Genomic DNA, 18,997 nt, shown 5'->3' on the forward strand with positions numbered 1-18,997 from the left:
ATGCATGAATAGCAGTGTTAGTGGGGGTGTGCAGCATTTCTTCCTCTTTTGAGGAGTATGCAAGGGATACAAGGATTGAAGGTGAAAAGCACCATCTATGTCTTTGGCAGCACTTTACGTTGTACTTCTGCCTGTTGAGAGAAAAAGAAAGTGGGGGGGAGGGGGGGAGAAAAGATGAACAAAAAGCTTTGTGAACTGACCATGCACACTGGAGCATGAATGTTGCTCTTAATGAGGAGAAACTTAGTCTTGTTTGCTTTCTTTGCACTGTAGATGTGGTTTAGTAGCACAGCATGCTAAGTCAATGCTGAGTGGGATGGCAACCTCAGGTGCTCAGTGAGGGGTTGGGTCTCTGCATAGCATGCAGTGAGGCATTGCCCAGCCCTGTGTGGCTGAGACATGGTGACAAGGGATGGTGAGTGCTGTGCTGTGAGAGTGAGAGGTGTTGGGCCAATGTGGTGATGGAGCTGGGGGATGGAAGCAGCAGGAGTCTGTAAAATGTCCAATGCTCCACACATTCACAAGTAATGAACTCTTTGGGTTTGTCCAGGAGATTTCCCCAGGTGACAGTGCCCAACCTCAACATCTGTTTGGCAATTGCTAAGCTCCCTTCCCAACCTGCTAAGGAAAAGCATCTTGAGGTCAACCAGCAAACGAGATCAGTCTGCAATCTGCCTGGCCCTGCTTCACCTCCCATCCATACGTTCTTCTAATTGATTATTAAATCATATTTGCTGATAAGCGTGAGATGTAGTATCTATTATACAGCTGTTAAACCTCAATTAATATGTTTTAATGATCAGTCATTTACTATGCAGTATACAATTAACACCCGGTACTAAGTCTTAAATTAAAAGCATGTTTAGGAGGCTAAATTTGAAGCACTGAGCATAGCTGTGCTACAGTAACAGTGACAATTGCATTGGGTGGATGGTATTTCTGTGCTGCGGCAGGGCATTCAAGACTTCTTAGAAATATTGGGAAGGGCAATTAAGAACTCAAGGGTTTTCATGAGAAAACCAGGCTGCTTGGTGCTGCTGAGAGCTCCTTGCCTGTATGCTGTGCTGTCGATGTGTGCAATGGCAGCAAAAGCAGGAGCGTGTGTTCTGCTGCCTCCACAGAAGGACGCGGGTGTTATTTCACCCCATGCCATCGCTGTTCCTCACTGCAGCTGCAGAGGAACCTGCAGAGACTTTCAAGTGCCCTGTGATTAAATACAAAACTCCCTTATTTCTTTGTAAACCTGGTGAGAGAGCCAATATTTCTCAGCATCTGGCTGAAACCACGCATTCCCTTCAGCAGCAGCACGTGTAAACTGCAACTTCAGTACAGCTCTGTGTGCAGAGTGCGGTGGGTAGGTGTGATGCACTGCAAACAGTGCAGGGTGCTGGGGACGGTAGAGGCACCCACTGGTGACTTTCACAGCTCAGAGATGATGAAAAATTTGGATTTGAGGCTTGGTTTTTGATTTTTGTTTTTTTTTTTTTTTTTTTAATTTATATTTTCAGTTCATGTGAAAGAGGGGGTTCAAAAGGGGCTGCTGCTGTGTTGGCCCTGAGCTGTGAGCCCACATCAGCTGGCAGGGTGCTGAGCACCCCAATGAAAGATGCAGTGTGCTGCTGCCTTGTCAACTTAGGGTTCACTTCTCTCATGAAAAATGTGCTTGAGTGAAGATAAAGAAAAAAATCCTACTTTCTTCATTTCTCTTTTCTTGCACTTGGGGGAGCAAATGAAGACTGATATGTTTTTCTTCTGGCCTTTCAGTTTAAATATGCAGCGATGCAGATACGAGGCAGTGAAGCCCTTTCCCCATCTGTTCCCCAGTACCCAGTCTCTCATCCCATTGCTCTGCTGCAGCAGCCGTGTCCTTGGCACAGCCCTGGGGGCAGGTGTGCTGCCCACAATGCTGGGGATGGGGCCACCCTGCAGCCTCCTCCCACACCTCATCTTCTGTTCCTCTTCTGCACTCCAGAGTTTCATATGAGTTTATTTTTGAGGGGCCTTTCTGCTGTTCTTCGTGGGGCTTTGTTGTTTTTGTGGCACATCAACACTTGCTCTCCTTGGGAAGTTAAATACACTCAACTCTGATCAATGCTGAACTGCACGTGTTCTCCCTTCAAAGTATCCAACTCTCATTTGGAGTTGATGGCCCTGACCCAAAGGTTTTGCAGATTTTGCCCAAGTCATGATGCTTTGGTTCACAACTGACCTTCCCCCGCGGCTGTCTCTGAAGGAGAGGAGGGGATGAACAGGCTCGAGGATTGAGAAAGAACCTGTTTCAGAAGAGGACGTGGTGATGCCTTGGGCTGGACTGTTGTAAACATTTGTGGGAAAATGACCTTTTTAATGAGGGAACCAGTAAGACAGCCAGTCCTGGACAGAGGATGGAGAGAGCAGGGGAAGGCTGGGTGTGAACATCAGGCAGGGATCTGTCAGACAGCAGAGCACCTAGGGCTGTTTCTCAAGGGGAACTGGATGCAAGTGCTCCTTGCTGGGAACGTTGGCTGTCCCAACTCCCAGGAGGGGACTGCAGAATGTGTGGATCCCTCGGGGAACTGCTTGCCACGGGCAAAATAGAGTTCTGAAGGTGATGTCCTGTATCTCCCTCTGGGTGGTCCAGGCAGGGGTTAACAGAAGCATCCTTCGTGTAAGTGAGCTGTGTTTCTGCTGAATCCACGTCCGGAGGCGAGGGGAAAGGGCACAGTGCGTGCAAGCTGATCCCCTCTGGAGACCAGATGCATGTAAGCAGCACAGAGCAGGGGAAATCTGATTCATGTGTGATGGAGCTGCCGCAGCCACCTGAGCCGGGCTGGGATGAGGAACAGGAGTGAGGCTGGAGATGCTGAGCAGGCTAGGAGCCAGCGTGCCATCAGTCTGGCTCATTCTTAGCCTACAACTTATGGAAATGTCTCCCTTCAGATAAGCAGACAGGCTGTAATGTTCCATGTATGTGTTATAGAAACCTTTCTTTTTCTTACTGAAATATACTTTTTTTTTTTTTTCCTCCTCCTCTGTTCTCCTTCCCTCTGTCCTTTCCTTGCTTCTTTCCCATGACTTCCTTCATTTGTCATCTTCTGCCTGGCCATCTGTGCCTCCCTGCTTCCTTTCCTCAGAGCTTCTCCAAAGCAGAACAATTTTTTCAGCAGCTCTTGCGTTTTGCTTCCAAGCCCTGTGCCCTCTGTGGAGGCCCAGTGCTTCAGACAGGGTTTGGAGCAGGGTTTCCAACACCGGTGTTTCTCCCATGAAACCTAGAAAAGTCCTCTCAACTTCTCTTCTGGCTTCAGAAGGGTTTTACAATTAATGCAGAAAGGTGACTTTTACTGTCATCTCTCTCGGGCGCTACCTTGGGCTGGATGTCACTGTGGGATTGAGTTATCCCAGTCCTCCAGCACGTTCATCCTAAAAAGCACTGTGGGATATGGTGGTTCCTCAGTGTCCTGTAGATAAAAACAGACCCACATGGGGTTGGGTGTTTTCCTCAGTGTTTGTTGCGTGTTCTCCTACAAACTTCTTGGTGGAAGGGCAGCTCTGAAGATGTGGATGCCCCATCCCTGGATGTGCTCAAGGGCAGGTTGGAAGGGATCCTGTGCAGCCTGATTTTGTGGTTAGCAACCCTGTCTGTGGCAGAGCGTTGGAGCTGGATGATCTTTAAGGTCCCTTCCAACCCAAACCATTCTGTGACTCTGTGAAGCTGCTCAGGGGGTGTCTTACACACACAGTAACTTATCCGTGATACTGATCCTTTGCTGGAAACTTTTTTCAGATTTCATTCACTGCATGTTGGTCTTCTTCCTGCTTTTGCTTTGGGATCACCCAAATAATAGAAACACTGAGGAAGCACGGGAGCCTGTTAAGGCAGCAGACACAGAGCCCTAAGCTGCCCTGGACTCTTCTGCAGTCTGCAATGTGTGACTACTGCTGGGGGTGCACTCTTCTCCTTTACTTTGCTGGCAGAAGATGAATGGAGCGGGGTTTGGAGAGCAGGCAGCACATTATTCACTGCTCAATGCTATGGGGAGCTGCAATTACAGATTGAAGGGAAAGGCTGGGGGTGGTGGCACCCAAAGTGACCCTTGTTTCCCCAGGTGAGCTGTGATGTTGGGGACTCACAGTCCTGGGGCAAATGCTTTCCATCTTGTTACTGCAAGTAGGAGGGGAAGCCTCGCATTTGTGGGCCATCTGTGTGCTGCAGGACTGGCACCTACCCTTTGGATGTGTTTGAGGAAGGGAAGGTGCCAAGAGACTGCTTGTAAAGTATGTGCTTCCCTTTGTGTTTCCCTGCTGTGCCTCGGGGAGCTGTAACTTGGGTACCCCCATTTTTGCATCTTCCTGACCCCATATTCTTCTTCCTCTCCCCAGAAAATGAGTTTCGGGGTGAGCTGCTGAACCAGAGGTGGACCTGTGGGGAGAAGATCAGCAGCTGCGAGGGAGCCGCCAGCCTGCACGGCACGTGCATCAAGGTGAGCCCCAAGCCCCATGCGCATCCTTTTTTGGGACAGTGGCAGCAGGATGAGGGCCAAATGCTGCTCCAACCCTCCTGGACCAGCTGGGCTGGGGGAAGAATGCAGCTTCACTCCCAGGAAGGGAAGGATCTGGAAGTCCTTGTTTGAGTTGAATCTCCTGCACAGGGTGTGCAGACAGAGAGGCTTCCAGCTGTCAAGATTTGGCGTCGAGGACAGATATTTGCATTTTCCCTTCCTCCCTGGTCTCATCCTTCAAGGACAGCTCAGAGCAGGATATTGAGGTTGGTCTCAGGGCTACAAAAATGAGCTCTTTCTGCAGTTTGGTTGGAAGAAGCCTCGTGCAGGCCAGGTGAAGCCACAGGGACAAGTGGGGCATTCATCCCACCGCCCACTGCCAGCTGCAGCTGTGGCTGATGAAAGAGGTCCAGGCAGCACTGTCAAACCTAGCACAGAACTGCTGCCAGCAGATGAGGAAGCTTTAATTAAGCACAGAACGGGGCTGCTCATTACGCAAATGGTGCTTCCTGCCCCATTTAGTTCCTGGGTAGCAAGGCACAGCATTCAGGACAGACAGACCCATGTGGGTGGTGGAGGATGCCCTCCTTGGGCGACTGATGTTTGGGGGTGTAGGAAGAAGAGGGGTAAAAAACCAAGCCATGGGGAAAACCCCAAATCAGCAGAAAGTGCACACATCCTTTATGGCTAACAAGCTGTCAGCTGCATGCAGGTGTCGCCAGGAACGCTTGCACCTTCTTAGAAAGCAGCGTAAGCAGTTGTTGCTATATTTAAAACCGCCTCAATTAAGGCTTTTCTACTGAACCTGCCAAATAAGCACTTAGATGGGATTTAATAAGATTGTTGTATGTTAATAAAGTGATGATTACAAAAGGTAATGTGCCCAGTACCTGGTGCTCATCTAGCGCACTGCCTTTGCCAAGCACGTTGCTAATGTTAACCATTTCTTGCAGCCCTGTGCTCTGCTCAGCTGTACTTCAACACGGTGTAAATGGGAGTGGGCATCAGAAACGGGAGCAGCATCTGGGAATGCTGGGGACCAGGCGCCTGCAGGTGTTGGTCTTGGCACAAGTTGGGTTTTGTAGGACCACCAGATAAATAGATATTTATTTGTAGCTCTCCATGCCAGCTATGGCTCATAACCTACAGGATGCGCAGGACAAGGACAGCGGGATACAGGGTGCATTTACTTATTTCTGCTTCTCAAGAATTCCGGGCACAGGATAGCATTCCTCTTGCCAGGTTTGAAATAGGATCTCTAAGGGTGTCAGGGAGGGGTGCTCCATGCACGTACCCAACTGCACCTGGCATGCTTGCACTCATCCTGGCCCCATGGCTGGCAGGGAAATAAATCCTTTCCTCTCAAATCCAGTTTTCTTGAACCCTGGCGAGCTCCCTGGTGCAGTTAAGGCTGGTGGTGCTAGGACAGGGGCTGCCAGTGTCCTCTTTGGAGATGTGCTCACCATCTCGCTTTAGCAACTGCCTCTTGGGGATAATTTCATGAAAATGGCAACTTATCCCGATGTCTGGAAACAATGGGATTGAAGACTTGTGTTTTTTTTTTTTTTTTTTTTTTTCTTTTTCCTCCCCTATCCCTCCTCTTTTGGCATAAGAGCAGTTTGCACGTACTGAGCCACTTAGGTCCCTCTGCACGTGAAATGGCGTTTGGATTGCCTGTCGTAGCACTTTCAAACAGTCAAGAGGAAAGTGTATGTCGACTTAAACTGCTGCATATGAAATCAGCCTGAATGCCAGCGCTGTGCAGCTGGGGCTGTGTCAAATGTGATGCTCGGAAGCATCTCTTCTGCTCCGCTTCACTCGTGCAAAGGATGCTGCTGCTACAGCGGCGGAGCATTAGCACTCTGTAAACGTTTAATTTGCAGAGTTCTTTTGGTGTTGTGTCTTTTTTGTATGTGTATGGGATCAGACCCTTTTTGCAACTGAAAAATGATAGCACAACTTCAGGAGGATGTTTGCAATGCGGCTGCATTTTTGAGGGAGGTGGAAGCTGTGTTTTCTCTTTCACTTGAAGATGTCAAGGCAACATCCTCTCCTGGCTGAGAGCAACGAGCAGGGCATCCTTTCTCAGGCAGACAGCATTTTGTTCAGCTGAGAATGAGGATTACGGTAGGTGGGATGAAAGGAGGATTTAAATCAAGCAGCAGAGGGAAAAACTCTGCCTCAGAGTTATAAAATAGCAGCTAGGAGCTCCTGGGATGGTGTGGAAGCTTTCAGCAACATTCAGCTCCCTGTGAAAGCAGAGGGAGGCTTTTGAGACAGCAGTGTTCCTTCTTCTGTCCCTTTTTATTTTTATTTTTTTAAGATTAGAAGCTGGAGAAAGTGCAGCAGGATGGTCTCTGCATTTCCTGCAGTGAGTGCTGACGCTGTGGCCCTTTATAGGGAGTGAGGGGGCATTTGGTCACCCAGGTCCAAGTGTCTCCATCCATGTGCAGCTTCCAGTAGCCCTTTCTGAAAACTTAAAAGGCAAAGGGAAAACAAATCAGGACAAGCCGCTCAAATCCATCTTTACTGTTGGGTGGATGCTGAGGGGTAGTTTTGGTGCCCCAGATTTCCCCCATAGTCCTCTGTGCAGTCATCCAGCCAGACCTTGGTGTCACATCCTTTACTCTTGGGGTTTGTTCAGGCTCGTGATCCTTGGCAGGGAAGAGAGTTCAAACCAGCAAACTGATCTTCCCTGTTGAGAGCCAGAAGGAGCTTGACTGCTGGAACAAGGCTGGACATGGTGGAAGTTTCCTATGAACCGTTCTTCTCCCTTCCCTTAGCTCACCCTGGCTTTGAACCCAGCTGTAAAATAGGGCTGTGAGAGCTGGACTGTTCTCCTGCAGAAAAATGTCAGTACTGCCTGTTCCCTTGAACTAGAGAAGGGGCTCTTTGGAGCTGGAAGAGAGGGAAGACCAAGTAGAATACCACTTTTTGACCTTCATGCAGGAGAAACATCGTATCTTCTGTCATTTTCTTCCTCCTGCTCTACCTGCTGCTGAGAAAATCTAGCTCTGGTGGTTTTTCTTAAAACTTAAAATAGAAGCTCCCTCCGTCTGTCCCTCAGACACAGCTTCTTGCAAATGGCATTTTGCGATATCCGCAAACAAGCACCGATGCTGCTTTCAGAGCAAAATAAATATTCCTGCTGAATCCTCACCTCCCTTTGTCCGGCTGAGGGCTTTTTCAGCGTGTTTATTTTCTCTGAGCTCCGTGCTGCTCTTGAATACATATAAAGTATTACTGCTGACCTTGGGGAATTTCAGCATGGCCCTTAATGGGGTATTTGCATAGAGCTGCCAGAGCGCAGTGCACCTGGGTGGCCGAGCTCAGGAGGCTCCAGAGGTTTTATGCTACTGCTGTGGTCTTCCTTCTGAAAATAAATGTGTATTAAGATAAGGGAAGATGAAAATATCAACTCTGTAGATAGTCTGTAAAAAAAAAAAAATTATATGTCAGCTCTGTTGTGCTGCTCCCGCACTGTATTGCTGTGATCCTGGGAGCAGAGCAGGACTGCAACTGTGTGAGGAGGATCTTAAAATTCACACAGCGCTTGGGTTAAACTGGCTTTTGAGTTTCTCTCTCTGAGCCCTATTGATAGGCGGCATCAGGATGCCATCAGTGTTGCCTGTGTTATGCCAAGGAGGATCCTCTGTGCAGGGCACAGTGAGAAACAGTTCCTGCACCAAAGGACCTTTGGAGAGAATAGGGCAGGAGGAAAGGCACCAGGGATGGAGGGGTGCCCTCAGTGGCGTGGCTGAGCCACAGTATGGGCATCCCGATCCCATGTAGGATCTGTTGTCTGCTTGGTCCAAAGGAAGAGGGGTGGGAGACCTGCTGGAGGCTTCTAAAGCGAGAAGGAGCTGTACAGACCTGCCTCGTCCTAGCTGAACTCATGTACTCAGAGGCCAGCATCTGGTAGCAATCATTTCTTTCCAGATTTCCTTTCTAATTGCTTGTTTCCCATTAAGAGATAAAAATAATGAAATCCAGAGAGTTTCTCGACCCGGCTGTTAGGCGAGCAAGAGGGAGAACAAATGTGGCTGCCCCAGTGGACTCCAAGTCTGCAAACACGCTGTGTGAGCTGAAGTTTCACCCTGCAGTGCTCTGTCCACATGGCTTCTCAATGAGAACGCCACAGGACAGTGGCTTCCTGCAACCTCCTGCACCTGATCCTGAGAACCTGAGCTTCAATGCTCTCCCTTTGGTCCCTTCCTCTGGGCTGTTTTCATGATGTGTGAACCGGCTCGGTTGCCCTCAGCCTGCCCTGTACTGACTCTAAATAATTTATCATCGGGAAACCCATATTGCCAAGGCACCAGCTGAAGGCATGCCAATCCCTGGGAATGCTGTCAAAAAAGGAAATACAACCACCAAAAAAACCATTTCTCTCTGAAATTCATTTTGGGATAGCACGAGCTCTCAGCAGTCACGTGTAGCATTGTCTGTGCGTGGCATTAGCGAGATGCTGAGTATTGGGCGGCTCTGAAAGGCTCATAAATGTAATGAAGTCCCTTTGACACCTGCTCCTCTCTTCACTTTAAGCATGAGCTTCTGGTCTTTAGGGAGTTGGGGCTTTAAAAATAGAAATTATGGTAATTGGCTGCTGTGTTATTGGGAAGATTGTAATAAACGTGGAGCATTACACCGTGGTGCCAGGAGCTGAATGCTGACAGGATGCATAAATTGCTTCAGGTTTTGATTTATTTATTTTTTCTTTTTTTAGGATTTTTTTTTTTCTCTCTCTCCAGTCTTCCTATCCTGTAAATCACATAAATTGCTGTGTTGGTGCATGTTGCTGGAGGGCTACGGCAGAGGGGTTCTTACAACAAGGGGCTTCCAGCCATGCTGCCCCATTGGCTGGGACTTCTGTCACCTCCCCCTGCTTGCCCAGCCACCAGCTAGGAAGAGTTTTGAGGTGCATGTGGGAGAGGGGCAGCACATGCTCTCCACATGTGTCCTTTCCTTTCATGTCTCTCCTTCACGTGAGTTTGCTTTCAAACTATCTCATTTGGAGCTGGCATAGGAGCTGGCTGGATCCAGCTTGAACTTGTAGAGGATGCTCCAAAGGACACGTGCTGAAGAGCATTTGTTATTGTTAGGTCAAATCCCCTGTGGAAGCAGTCCTCTTCCCTCTTTCTTTCTTTCCCAGGAGAAAATGTCCCAGAGAGTCATGTTCTGCATTAAAGCCAAAATCACCTCCTTCCCAACCTGTTAGGTTTCTGTTCACTGCCCTTCATACTGCCATTCTGCCTACCCTGTTGACTCAGATGTTGTGAATGTGAGACCTTCATAGTAGAACATAGAATCATAGAATGGCTGGGTTGGAAGGGACTTTAAAGATCACCCAGTTCCAAACTCCCAGCAGTGGGCTGGTTGCTACCTAGCAGATAAGGCTGCTTAGGGCCCTATCCCTGCTGGATGGCTGCACAATGAGATCTGTGCAACCTTCATCCAAGCAGCCACAATCCCCCTGGGCAGGATAGGAGTGATGCATTAAATCAGCTCCCTAATCCCTTTGGCAACTTCGCAAGCAGAAACTCCCATTTCTGCTATCCTGGCCGCATTGTGTCCCCTTGCCTGGACACCTTCTGCCTTTGCTACCAGTTCTGGTTATGACTAATTTCAGCTCTCCCACCCACACCATGGGATGGGGGACTGTGCTGCAGCCCAGCGCTGGCTGCATTTCAGCCTTCCTCGTGGCACGCTGTGATGTTTAATTAATAGGAAGTGCTTTGAAGTCCGCAATGTTACTTATTCATGCCCGTGTTCCCTGCAGACCCTCCTGTTTGATGTCCACGTTATGCAGAGGTTATTTCGATGCACCCTCTGTGCCATATCTGAGCACAGAGGAGAGGTTGCTCTTTAGTGCATTACATGAAGGGTCACCCTACCCGGGCACGGGATCAGCTCCACCAAAAATACAGAGCATTCTGAATGCTGAAATTTGCTGGCTGCTCACAGAGGTTTTGGGTCACTTGTTTTGGTGTGAATCCTGAGAAATCTGTTCTGATCTTAGCAAGAGGCTCTTGGACCCCATGGCTGTCTTTGATGGGGCTGTTCCAACTGTGTGCTCTCTACCAGCAGAGAGTCCTTCCTGTGTCCTAGGATGTGGAAATTAGCATCAAGTTGCTAATATTGGGAGTTCAATCCGTTCCTTCCACCTTTAAAATGAATAACTTTGGCTTCAACACTACAAGCAACGCAAGAAAGGGCTGTTTCAGCTATTTACACAGAGCTACAACTACACGGGATAATTGCTTCTGGCGATAATTTTCATGTTATCTTTACACGATTACCTTCTATTTCCATTCCAGATGAGTTTAGAAAACGATGATAAGAGAGCACGCACGCGATCGAAGTCCGTCAGAGGTGAGCAGCTGGCTATCCCCAAGCTCCCTGCACTTTGCTTGTCCACAAAGGGCTTTGCTTTGCCAGGTCCATGCTGGGTGGGGTCTCTTTAAATTACCACCTATGCCTCCTCTCTGCCTCTGATGAGCTTTGTCTATGAGCCTTGAAAAACTCTCAGCCACAAACGTTGTATGGCTCCTCGTAATATTTAACCCTCCTTCCCTTTTTCCATCATCTCCTGCACCTAAGGGGGGGAAAAAAAAAAAAAAGAGCCAAAGAAAAACAAAGGCAAAAAGCAAAAACCCCTTTGCATGCGTTGCTTTATGGGATGGCAATTGCTGTAGCTTCAGATCAGCTCCCAGGGCTTTCATCATGCACACTCTGCCAGCAGCTTTGAAGTTGCACATCTGAGCGTGCCTGGCAGAAGTAGTGCATGCTGCAGAAGCAAACAGGGCTGTCTGCCGGCAGGGACGTGAGGACAGAGAACTTGTTAATGCAAAGCTTGATTGCTTGTTATTTTCCAGCGTTAAAATATGTGCAGCTCTCTCATCCTGTGCTTTCTCTCGGGGAGGAGGTGAGGTGCTGTGATGCAGAGCGTGGCGCATTGCCTGGGTGGCCCCACGGCCTCACAGCACCCTTGCAGCTTTTATTTCTTTTTATGGCTGCTCAGCACCCTTGCAGCTTTTATTCCTTTTTATGGATGTGGATTTGATTAATTGCAAAGGTGGTCAGATGGGAAGGATGAATGGGGCTGGCCTATATGGACGGGGAGGCTGCAGCTTCACCCCTGTGGCTGTGCCAGACCATCCCACTTTATCTTGGTCCATATTTCTCCCTGCATCCTTCAGCATCTTTTAAAAGTTAAAGCAAAACCCTCTTGTGCTGAATCAGGCTGGATTATGTGGGTCTCATTGTTTTGTTGCACCTCCATGAAAGCTCTCGCTCAGTTTGCTAATGAGAGTGGCCTGATTCTATTTATTTTCTCACAACCTGCTATCACCACGCTCCAATCTGGGTTTCTAGATGTGAAAAGGTAATTTACTGTATGCACCGTGGGACTTGCCCATGCCTCCAGTTTGTTGAAGCTCGTGAGTCATCCCACTGGGAGCTGGATCCCAGGAAACCCAATTAGCTCAAACAAATTGAGCAAGTGTGTGATAGTTTTTTTAGCCTGGGCAAATTTAGCTCATGTTGTGTTGTTTTTTTTTTCCTCCTGATTGTTTGGATTCTTGGCTGGATGGGAGGTTTACAGCAACAATGTGATGTTGTATGTTGTTGCTGTAAGCAGTGGGATGTCTTCCTACTGACAACGAGGGATAATCCCCAACACCCCTACCAGATATTGTCTGCCCTAAAAGCCATGTCTGTGTGATAAGGGAGAAAAACGTGCCTGATGATGTGACAGAAGTAAAAGTGGTCACCGCAGCAAATTAGCAGTGCAAAAAGTAATTAAGGAGCATATTCTATAGGCAAACAAGCTGTGAGAAAACAGTCCTTGCTTGCAGGTACTTGAGTCCTGTGCATGTAAACCAGTATAGCACAACTGACTTAAAGTTGTCATTTAAAGAGAGAGGTAACCCCTGAAGCTGCAAACACATGTTCATGTGCTCAAAAGCAGTCATGAGCATTTCCAAGGCAAGTTCATGATTTCCAGCAGGCTGGCATGCAAGAAACGATGGCAGAGATTTGTCCTTTCTTTCCCAAATGGGAGGCCTACAGAGGCAGTAGATCTAGGAGAGCATCACCTGCCAAGGGAGGTGCCCTGCAGGAACTCAGGTACCATGAGGGTTTCTGACTGTGTCTTTGTTTCCCTTGCTGTCTCCTACTCTACACCCAGTGCCCACGGAGCTCATCAGCCAGGAGGTGAGGTAAGAACCCTGCTCCTCCTCCTCGGTGCTGGTGGGAGGGATGCAGAACCCTATGCTGGGCTTCCACTGCTGCTGACCAGGCTGGGACCTGGTGTGGGGAGCCAACCTGTGGGGCTGATGGGTGGAGGTCTCACTGCATGGCTCATACGGGTGGGCACGTTGCTGCAGCCCAAGTCTTTGAGGCATCACTTGGTCCACATGTGCTGGAGGAACCACAGGGGCTGAAGGGGTGAAAAGGGTTGTTAGAGTTAGGGTAGGTTAGGTTGTGGTTGGACTCCATGATCTTTAAGGTCTTTTCCAACCTGAGTGATTCTATGATTCTAAACACAAGCTCTGGGTGTGTTGCATTAGACTGAGGAACCTCCATCTACCCCAGCAAGGCCTGATGTCCACGCTGAATGTTACAGGATCACTAGGGACAGAGCAGAATCTTTTAGTGTATTTTGTCCCCAGACAACTCTATGCACCATCACTTCTCAGGCCAGATGCTCGTCCTTTGGCCCCGTGTGCCTTTTTGAGCCACTGAGGTCCCATTGTCACTCATTTAGCAGCGCTGTGTGCATACAGCACCAGCCAAAAGAGCTGGAGCCTTTGTGGCCCTACAGAGCTTCTCATTATAAATAACAACCTCCCCCGCCCCTCTGCTGCCTTTAAACCTTGCATAGGGGCTATGTGAGAGGTAGGAGTCTTTAACCTGAGCAGGCACTAATAGCAGGGGCTGCCTTGCCTAGCAGCTCCGTCAGAAAGCCGTGCAAGTCAAAGAGTAATTGGACCTTAACCAACCCAATTTCAGAGCATTTCTGCTCTTCCACTCCCCGATGGCTCTGGAGAGCTGCGGAGTGAGCGGCGGGCACACCACTTCTCCAACTTTTATTGCTGAACACTTGAGTGGAGGTGGTAATTGGAGCAGGTGACATATATAAGGGGCAGGACAGAGTGCTCCACAAAGCCATCTCTGCAGCTGTCACCTAATTGCCTGATTAACTGGACGATTAATCGACTAATTGGAAGCAGGGCATGGTCTGCATAACAATAAGCGGCCCCTTTGTCAAACACATGAAGGCTTCAGGAGGGGGAGAGCAGGTCGGGCAGTGGCTGCGGCAGGGAAGGAGAGTGGCTTCAATAGACACCAAAACCCCTTTCTGGTTTTGGGATTCCTGCCAAGCTGCACGAAACCCCACAGGGGACAGAGGTGTGGGGATGGGGAAGCTCTGGCCCAGAGCATCACCTCTGTAATGCAGCTTTTTAAGGGATTAAATGAACACACTGGAGACATCCCAAATTGCCACCTGCTACGGAAAGCCCCGCTCTGAGCCGCCCGACTTGTTCTTTTTTATTATTTACTACAGGCTTCATTTCACCACATTAAAAATGAGGTGGGGGAAATCAGCTTTAATTGATTCAGGAAAGCTTCTAAGAGCCTGTAACATCTTCATCAGAGCCGTCCTTGTTTCCTGCTGAATGAAGCCTTTTTCGGGCACATCGCTGGTGCCATAAACACTGCTCTGTCCTCTGCCTGCGCTCACTTCAACGTGTGTCTGGGGCACAGAGCAGCCTCAGTTGGGCCTGAGGGTAATTAAAAAGAAATAGACTTGGAGATCATCAGCAGAAAGGGAAGCTGCCAGTTGTGCGTGTCCCGGTTTTGGGGTGAATTATCTTCAAATGCGACTATTTGGGCTGTTCATGGTGTTGTGTAGGGCCAACCCATTAACAACCCAACCTGCTGGTGCATGGAACACTACTGCTTCATCAGTGAGCTCCCATCCACCTGATCCCAAGCTTTTTGTAAGGGCTGGGCTTTGCTGAGAGCAGAGATTCTGCATCCCCGAAGCCTGACCTCACTCTATTCAGTGTCACCCCATGTCTTTTACTCCTAGCCTAACAGGCTGGCTGGATCCCTCTGGGCTGGCAGTGCCTTCTCCCCTTGTGCTGTCACAAGAGATTTCATTAGTGCTTCCAGCTTCCTGAGCCAAGGGTGATACGGTGCTAAATGAGGTTATTAATCCTACATGTCTCCAGAATCCCTCAGACATCAGGCAAGTCACTTGGGCATCCTATAATCAATGCCGTAATCTGGTTTTGCCAGAAAATATTTGCTTTAATGCTTCTTATCTGAGGCCCTTCTTGCTTCTGGAGCTGGGATTAATTACCTCTGCAGGGCAAGCATGTGGCCCCGTGCCGAGGGATGCTAGCCCAGAGAGCCAGGGAAGAGCCAGAGTCTTTAACAAGTCCTATTCTGCTGAGCAGCAGGAACAAGTGCAGTGATTTGGGAGATCTGGGCACCTCCATTCCATCCGTTCCCCTAGAAGTGAGGCTGTGGGTGCTCTGGGGCAATGCCTCCTGGTGGCAGTATGGCTAAAAGCTGAGCATCCTCCACCTATTCCAGCCTGTACTTCTTGACAGGACCCCGATGTCTTTGTGCCAGGACCCCCGTTCTCCACCAAGTGAGAGCATCACATTTGGTGTAAAAGGCTGCGGGTGCAGGTGGGGAAGCAGAGAGCAGTAGTTGTCTGCTTTTTAAAGGCTTGCTCTTACACATGCAAATCCTTAATTAAACATACTCATAAAACTATAATGAACCATTCACCTAATTAAATGGGGTGAGTCATTTCATTAATTTTTAGCAAACTGCAAAGCTGCTCTCCTGCCCTCTTCGCTTGGATTTCAAAGGGACAAGTTGCAGCATTTGAGGGAAATTATCTCCCCTTTTGTGGCTATTTTGTTTCTCGTGCACAGAACCTGTTTAACTGACCGTAGTTAATACACTTCTGATCGAAAGTGAATTCTCCCAGCCCTACTGCTGTTCTTGATGGTTTCTTGCTTCCTTCTCAAGCTGTCCAACCCCAGGCTGTAACGGCTCAGGACACATCCGTGGAAAGTATGCGAGACACAGAAGGTAAGGCTGGGTCGGAGGAAATGGGGGTGGAAAAATGCCAGCAAGCAACCCAAAGACACATGTATCCTGGTCTGGATGGTGCTTGGTGTTGCTTCATCAGTCCGGATGGGTGTTGGGGCATCTCCTTCACCAGGCTACCAGCAGCCTTCATGCAGACCCCAAACCAAGGCAGCAGCACCTGGCTCAGGGGCTGGTTCTGTGTCCTCTGCCGGGTTTTGTGGTGACACTGGTGGCTGTTACCAGCAGTGGTGCTGTGCTGTTGGTCCTCCTGCTCTCTGGACAACAGCTGTCCACAGGCCAGGCTGGTGGCATGAGTCTGGCAAGTTTGCACTGCCTTCTGCAAAGCCAGTATCAGGTGTTGCACGAAGTCAATGTTTGATAGCAGATTTTCTGGCTACGAAAGATTAAAAATACTAAAAATATATATATTTTTTAATATCCCAGTATTTACCCTGCTTGCCTTTGTCTACCTGGTTGAGATGCCCTAGACATGCCTTTCTTACTGGGGCAATGCCCCCTCTCTGCTTCTTAATCCCACCGGCAGTCTGCAAAGCTGCCCTCTAGCAAAGAAGAGGAAACTTCAAGATGCGGAGGCCGAACACCTGGTGTCGAAGCGCAAATCCCACCCGCTGAAGCTGGCCTTGGATGAAGGCTACAACGTCGACAGTGACGGCAGCGAGGAGGCCGAGGTGAAGGAGGAGTCTGGCTCTGAGGAGTCAGAGGGAACGCTGGAGGAGGATGAGGCGGAGGCGGTGGAGCAGGAGGAGACCCACAGCCCCGAGCGGGCAGAAGGTGCTTTGTCATTATTGATTGCAGAGCTGTGTTCTGTAGATGAATAAAGGGCAGCGAGTGTTAATAACCAAGAGTTATAGCTTCTCTGAATCATGTACGGTGATGGGTCCCGCAGTTATTGTGTTTGGTGGAAGCACAGCAGCAGAGCTCTGGTTAAGCTGTGAGGGCTTATGCACAGATTGTCTTGGAGTCTTCGAAGTGAGAGCTCTTCCATCAGGAATGCTCCCTGGGGAATGACTCCTGGAAAGCACAAAAGAGCTCTCTGCATGATGAGGATGGCAGCCTGCAGTCCTCCTTTGGTGCCAGTGGGCTCCCTGGAGCAGGAGCTGTACATCCATCCGCTCTCCAGAGGCAGGAGCAACAAGCAAACAAGCCAGACGTCTGCCAGGGTCGCGGCATGGCATCACCGCGCAATGCAGATCCCCTGTTTGGGGAGCACTGAGAATGCGGGGCAGGCAGCTGATGATGGTTGGGTTCTGGGAAACAGCTCATATCTGAGCACCACAAAAGCTCTCATGAGGAAATCTGCTTTTTATCTGCCATTCCCCAATTCAATAAATTAGAATGCACCAGGTGTATAACAGCAAGGCTCTAGTTTCAATTAAGCTTAAAAAAAGACGAAGAGATGTTTATAAGTGTATATCATTACTTCCCTTTTTTTTTTTTCCTTTTGCTTTTCTTCCTTTCCTTCTTTTCTTCCCTCCCTTTTTCCCCCCCTTCTTTTTTCCTTCTGTCTTCTTCCTTCAACCTTCTCAGAGAGAAGCCCAGCAAAATCAGCCCATTACGGACAGAAACCAGCAACAAGTACGTCTGGGCCCAGCAAGGCCAACTATAGCAACTACCAAGAAATAATCGCCAACTCTCTCCTAAACCTAGGCCAAATAGCAGAGGAAACCCTCGCCATTGAAGGGCAGCTGCCTGAAGCTGAGCTGCAGGTGTCCAAGCCGCCATCCAATGTTGTGCACCTGGTCCATGAAGATGCAGGAGAGGAGATCGTGGAGGAGGAGTGTGACAAGGAGATTATCATCCAGACTGAGGATGCAGAGGAAGTCATCGAGGTCACTAGTGAACGCAGCAGCGAGTTGTGTCCAGAGCACCAGGATGACGTGAGCTGTGAAGAGTCCTGCAAGCTGCAGAAGGCCATGCAAGCTGAAGCAGAGGAAGAGGATGAGGAGGATGAAGATGAGGATGAAGATGAAGATGAAGAAGAGGAAGAAGAAGAAGAGGAGGAGGAGGACGAAGAGGAGGAGGAAGAGGAGGAAGAAATGACTCCCGAAGTGATCTGTGAAGAAGCTCCTCACACTTCTCAGGACACGCAGAAAAGTCACTGTGAAGGGCAGTTCAGCCCTAAGCCCGAGTACTCTGTCATCGTGGAGGTCCGGTCGGATGATGACAAAGATGATGATGCCCACTCCCAGAAGTCAGCGGTGACTGACGAGTCAGAAATGTATGACATGATGACGAGGGGGAACCTGGGGCTTCTGGAACAAGCCATTGCGCTGAAGGCTGAGCAGGTGAAAATTGTGAGGGAGCCCAGCCGGCTGCCAGGAGAGCACGTAAAGCACTTCCAGGTCGATGAGAAGCAGAGCAAACCATTGGACAGCATCCGAAAGAGCTACTATGGCAAAGGTGGGGTATGGGGATGTGTCTCCATAACTGTTCTTCTTCCTATTGTCAAGGACAGACCTGCTCAGCTTCAGGATAAGTGGGCTGCTCACAACACATGCAGGGAATTTAGCCACAAATTCTCTATGCCCAGAGAAATTAGGACACAGATAGAGGGCAACAGTGAGACGTGCAAAATGACGGGGGGCTCCAAGTCTTAGCAGGGGAATCACGTGGTTAAATTGCCTACTGGCCTTGAAAATCTTAGTCTGAACCATAGGGTTGGTATAAAACCCAGATGGAGCAAGGGCAGGAGTCCAGCCACAGGCAGCGAGGGGTTGGCATGTGCTTGATGTGCAGCTGAGTACAGGCTAGTTGGGTGAGTGACTCCATATCCCAGCTCAGTAGATGCTCAAATTGCTTTTCCAGTTTGTCTCCAGTGTTACAGCTGCACTTTCAAATAAAGCCTCCAAACCCAAAGGTACCTCCTTCATCGACTGGAAGGGCGGTGGGAAGCATCCAGGACCATTTTTCAAATAAACGTTCCCAACCTTCCCACTTTTTCCCTTCCAAAACTGTTAACTTGCTTACCACCATGCTTTCTCTAAAACCCTTAGATCCCTCAAGACCTGAGAAGCGAGAAATCAAATGTCCAACACCTGGCTGTGATGGGACCGGCCATGTCACGGGGCTCTACCCTCACCACCGCAGCCTCTCTGGCTGTCCGCACAAAGACAGGATCCCCCCTGAGAGTAAGTACATGGTTGGGTGTCCAGTGGGATAACAGTTTGCTGGAATTAGACTGGAGCCTTATTTCTAAGGGGAGAATTTCACATCTGGTGGGTAGAGCCAACTGTAAGGCAATAGGCGTACCAAGTAGCCTGAAATGGTGTAAATGTCTTGGCTGAGACCCCAGCAGAAGTCTGAATTAATTTTTGGGGTGTAACTGAGTCTCTGGCATGGCATAGTGCTTTTTCAAATCGTTCTGGTATGCTTTTCCCCATCAA

At 49.1% G+C, this 18,997-nt stretch overlaps 1 protein-coding gene across 1 annotated transcript in view; it reads left to right on the top strand.

Annotated features, from left to right (window-relative positions):
- The window catches only part of MYT1 (myelin transcription factor 1), a 55,009-nt gene that overhangs the window by 14,698 nt on the left and 21,314 nt on the right, over positions 1–18,997 (top strand). Inside the window, exons 2-8 of the mRNA XM_042884706.1 lie at positions 4,360–4,460; positions 10,796–10,850; positions 12,667–12,697; positions 15,531–15,593; positions 16,138–16,387; positions 17,144–18,014; positions 18,608–18,742. Of these exons, the coding sequence (XP_042740640.1) occupies positions 4,360–4,460; positions 10,796–10,850; positions 12,667–12,697; positions 15,531–15,593; positions 16,138–16,387; positions 17,144–18,014; positions 18,608–18,742 (1,506 nt within the window). The remainder of the gene's footprint in view (positions 1–4,359; positions 4,461–10,795; positions 10,851–12,666; positions 12,698–15,530; positions 15,594–16,137; positions 16,388–17,143; positions 18,015–18,607; positions 18,743–18,997) is intronic.

This window comes from Lagopus leucura, unplaced genomic scaffold (genome assembly GCF_019238085.1).
Source record: "Lagopus leucura isolate 7727_CA_CO unplaced genomic scaffold, USGS_WTPT01 Super-Scaffold_100045, whole genome shotgun sequence".
Taxonomy (NCBI): Eukaryota; Metazoa; Chordata; class Aves; order Galliformes; family Phasianidae; genus Lagopus; species Lagopus leucura.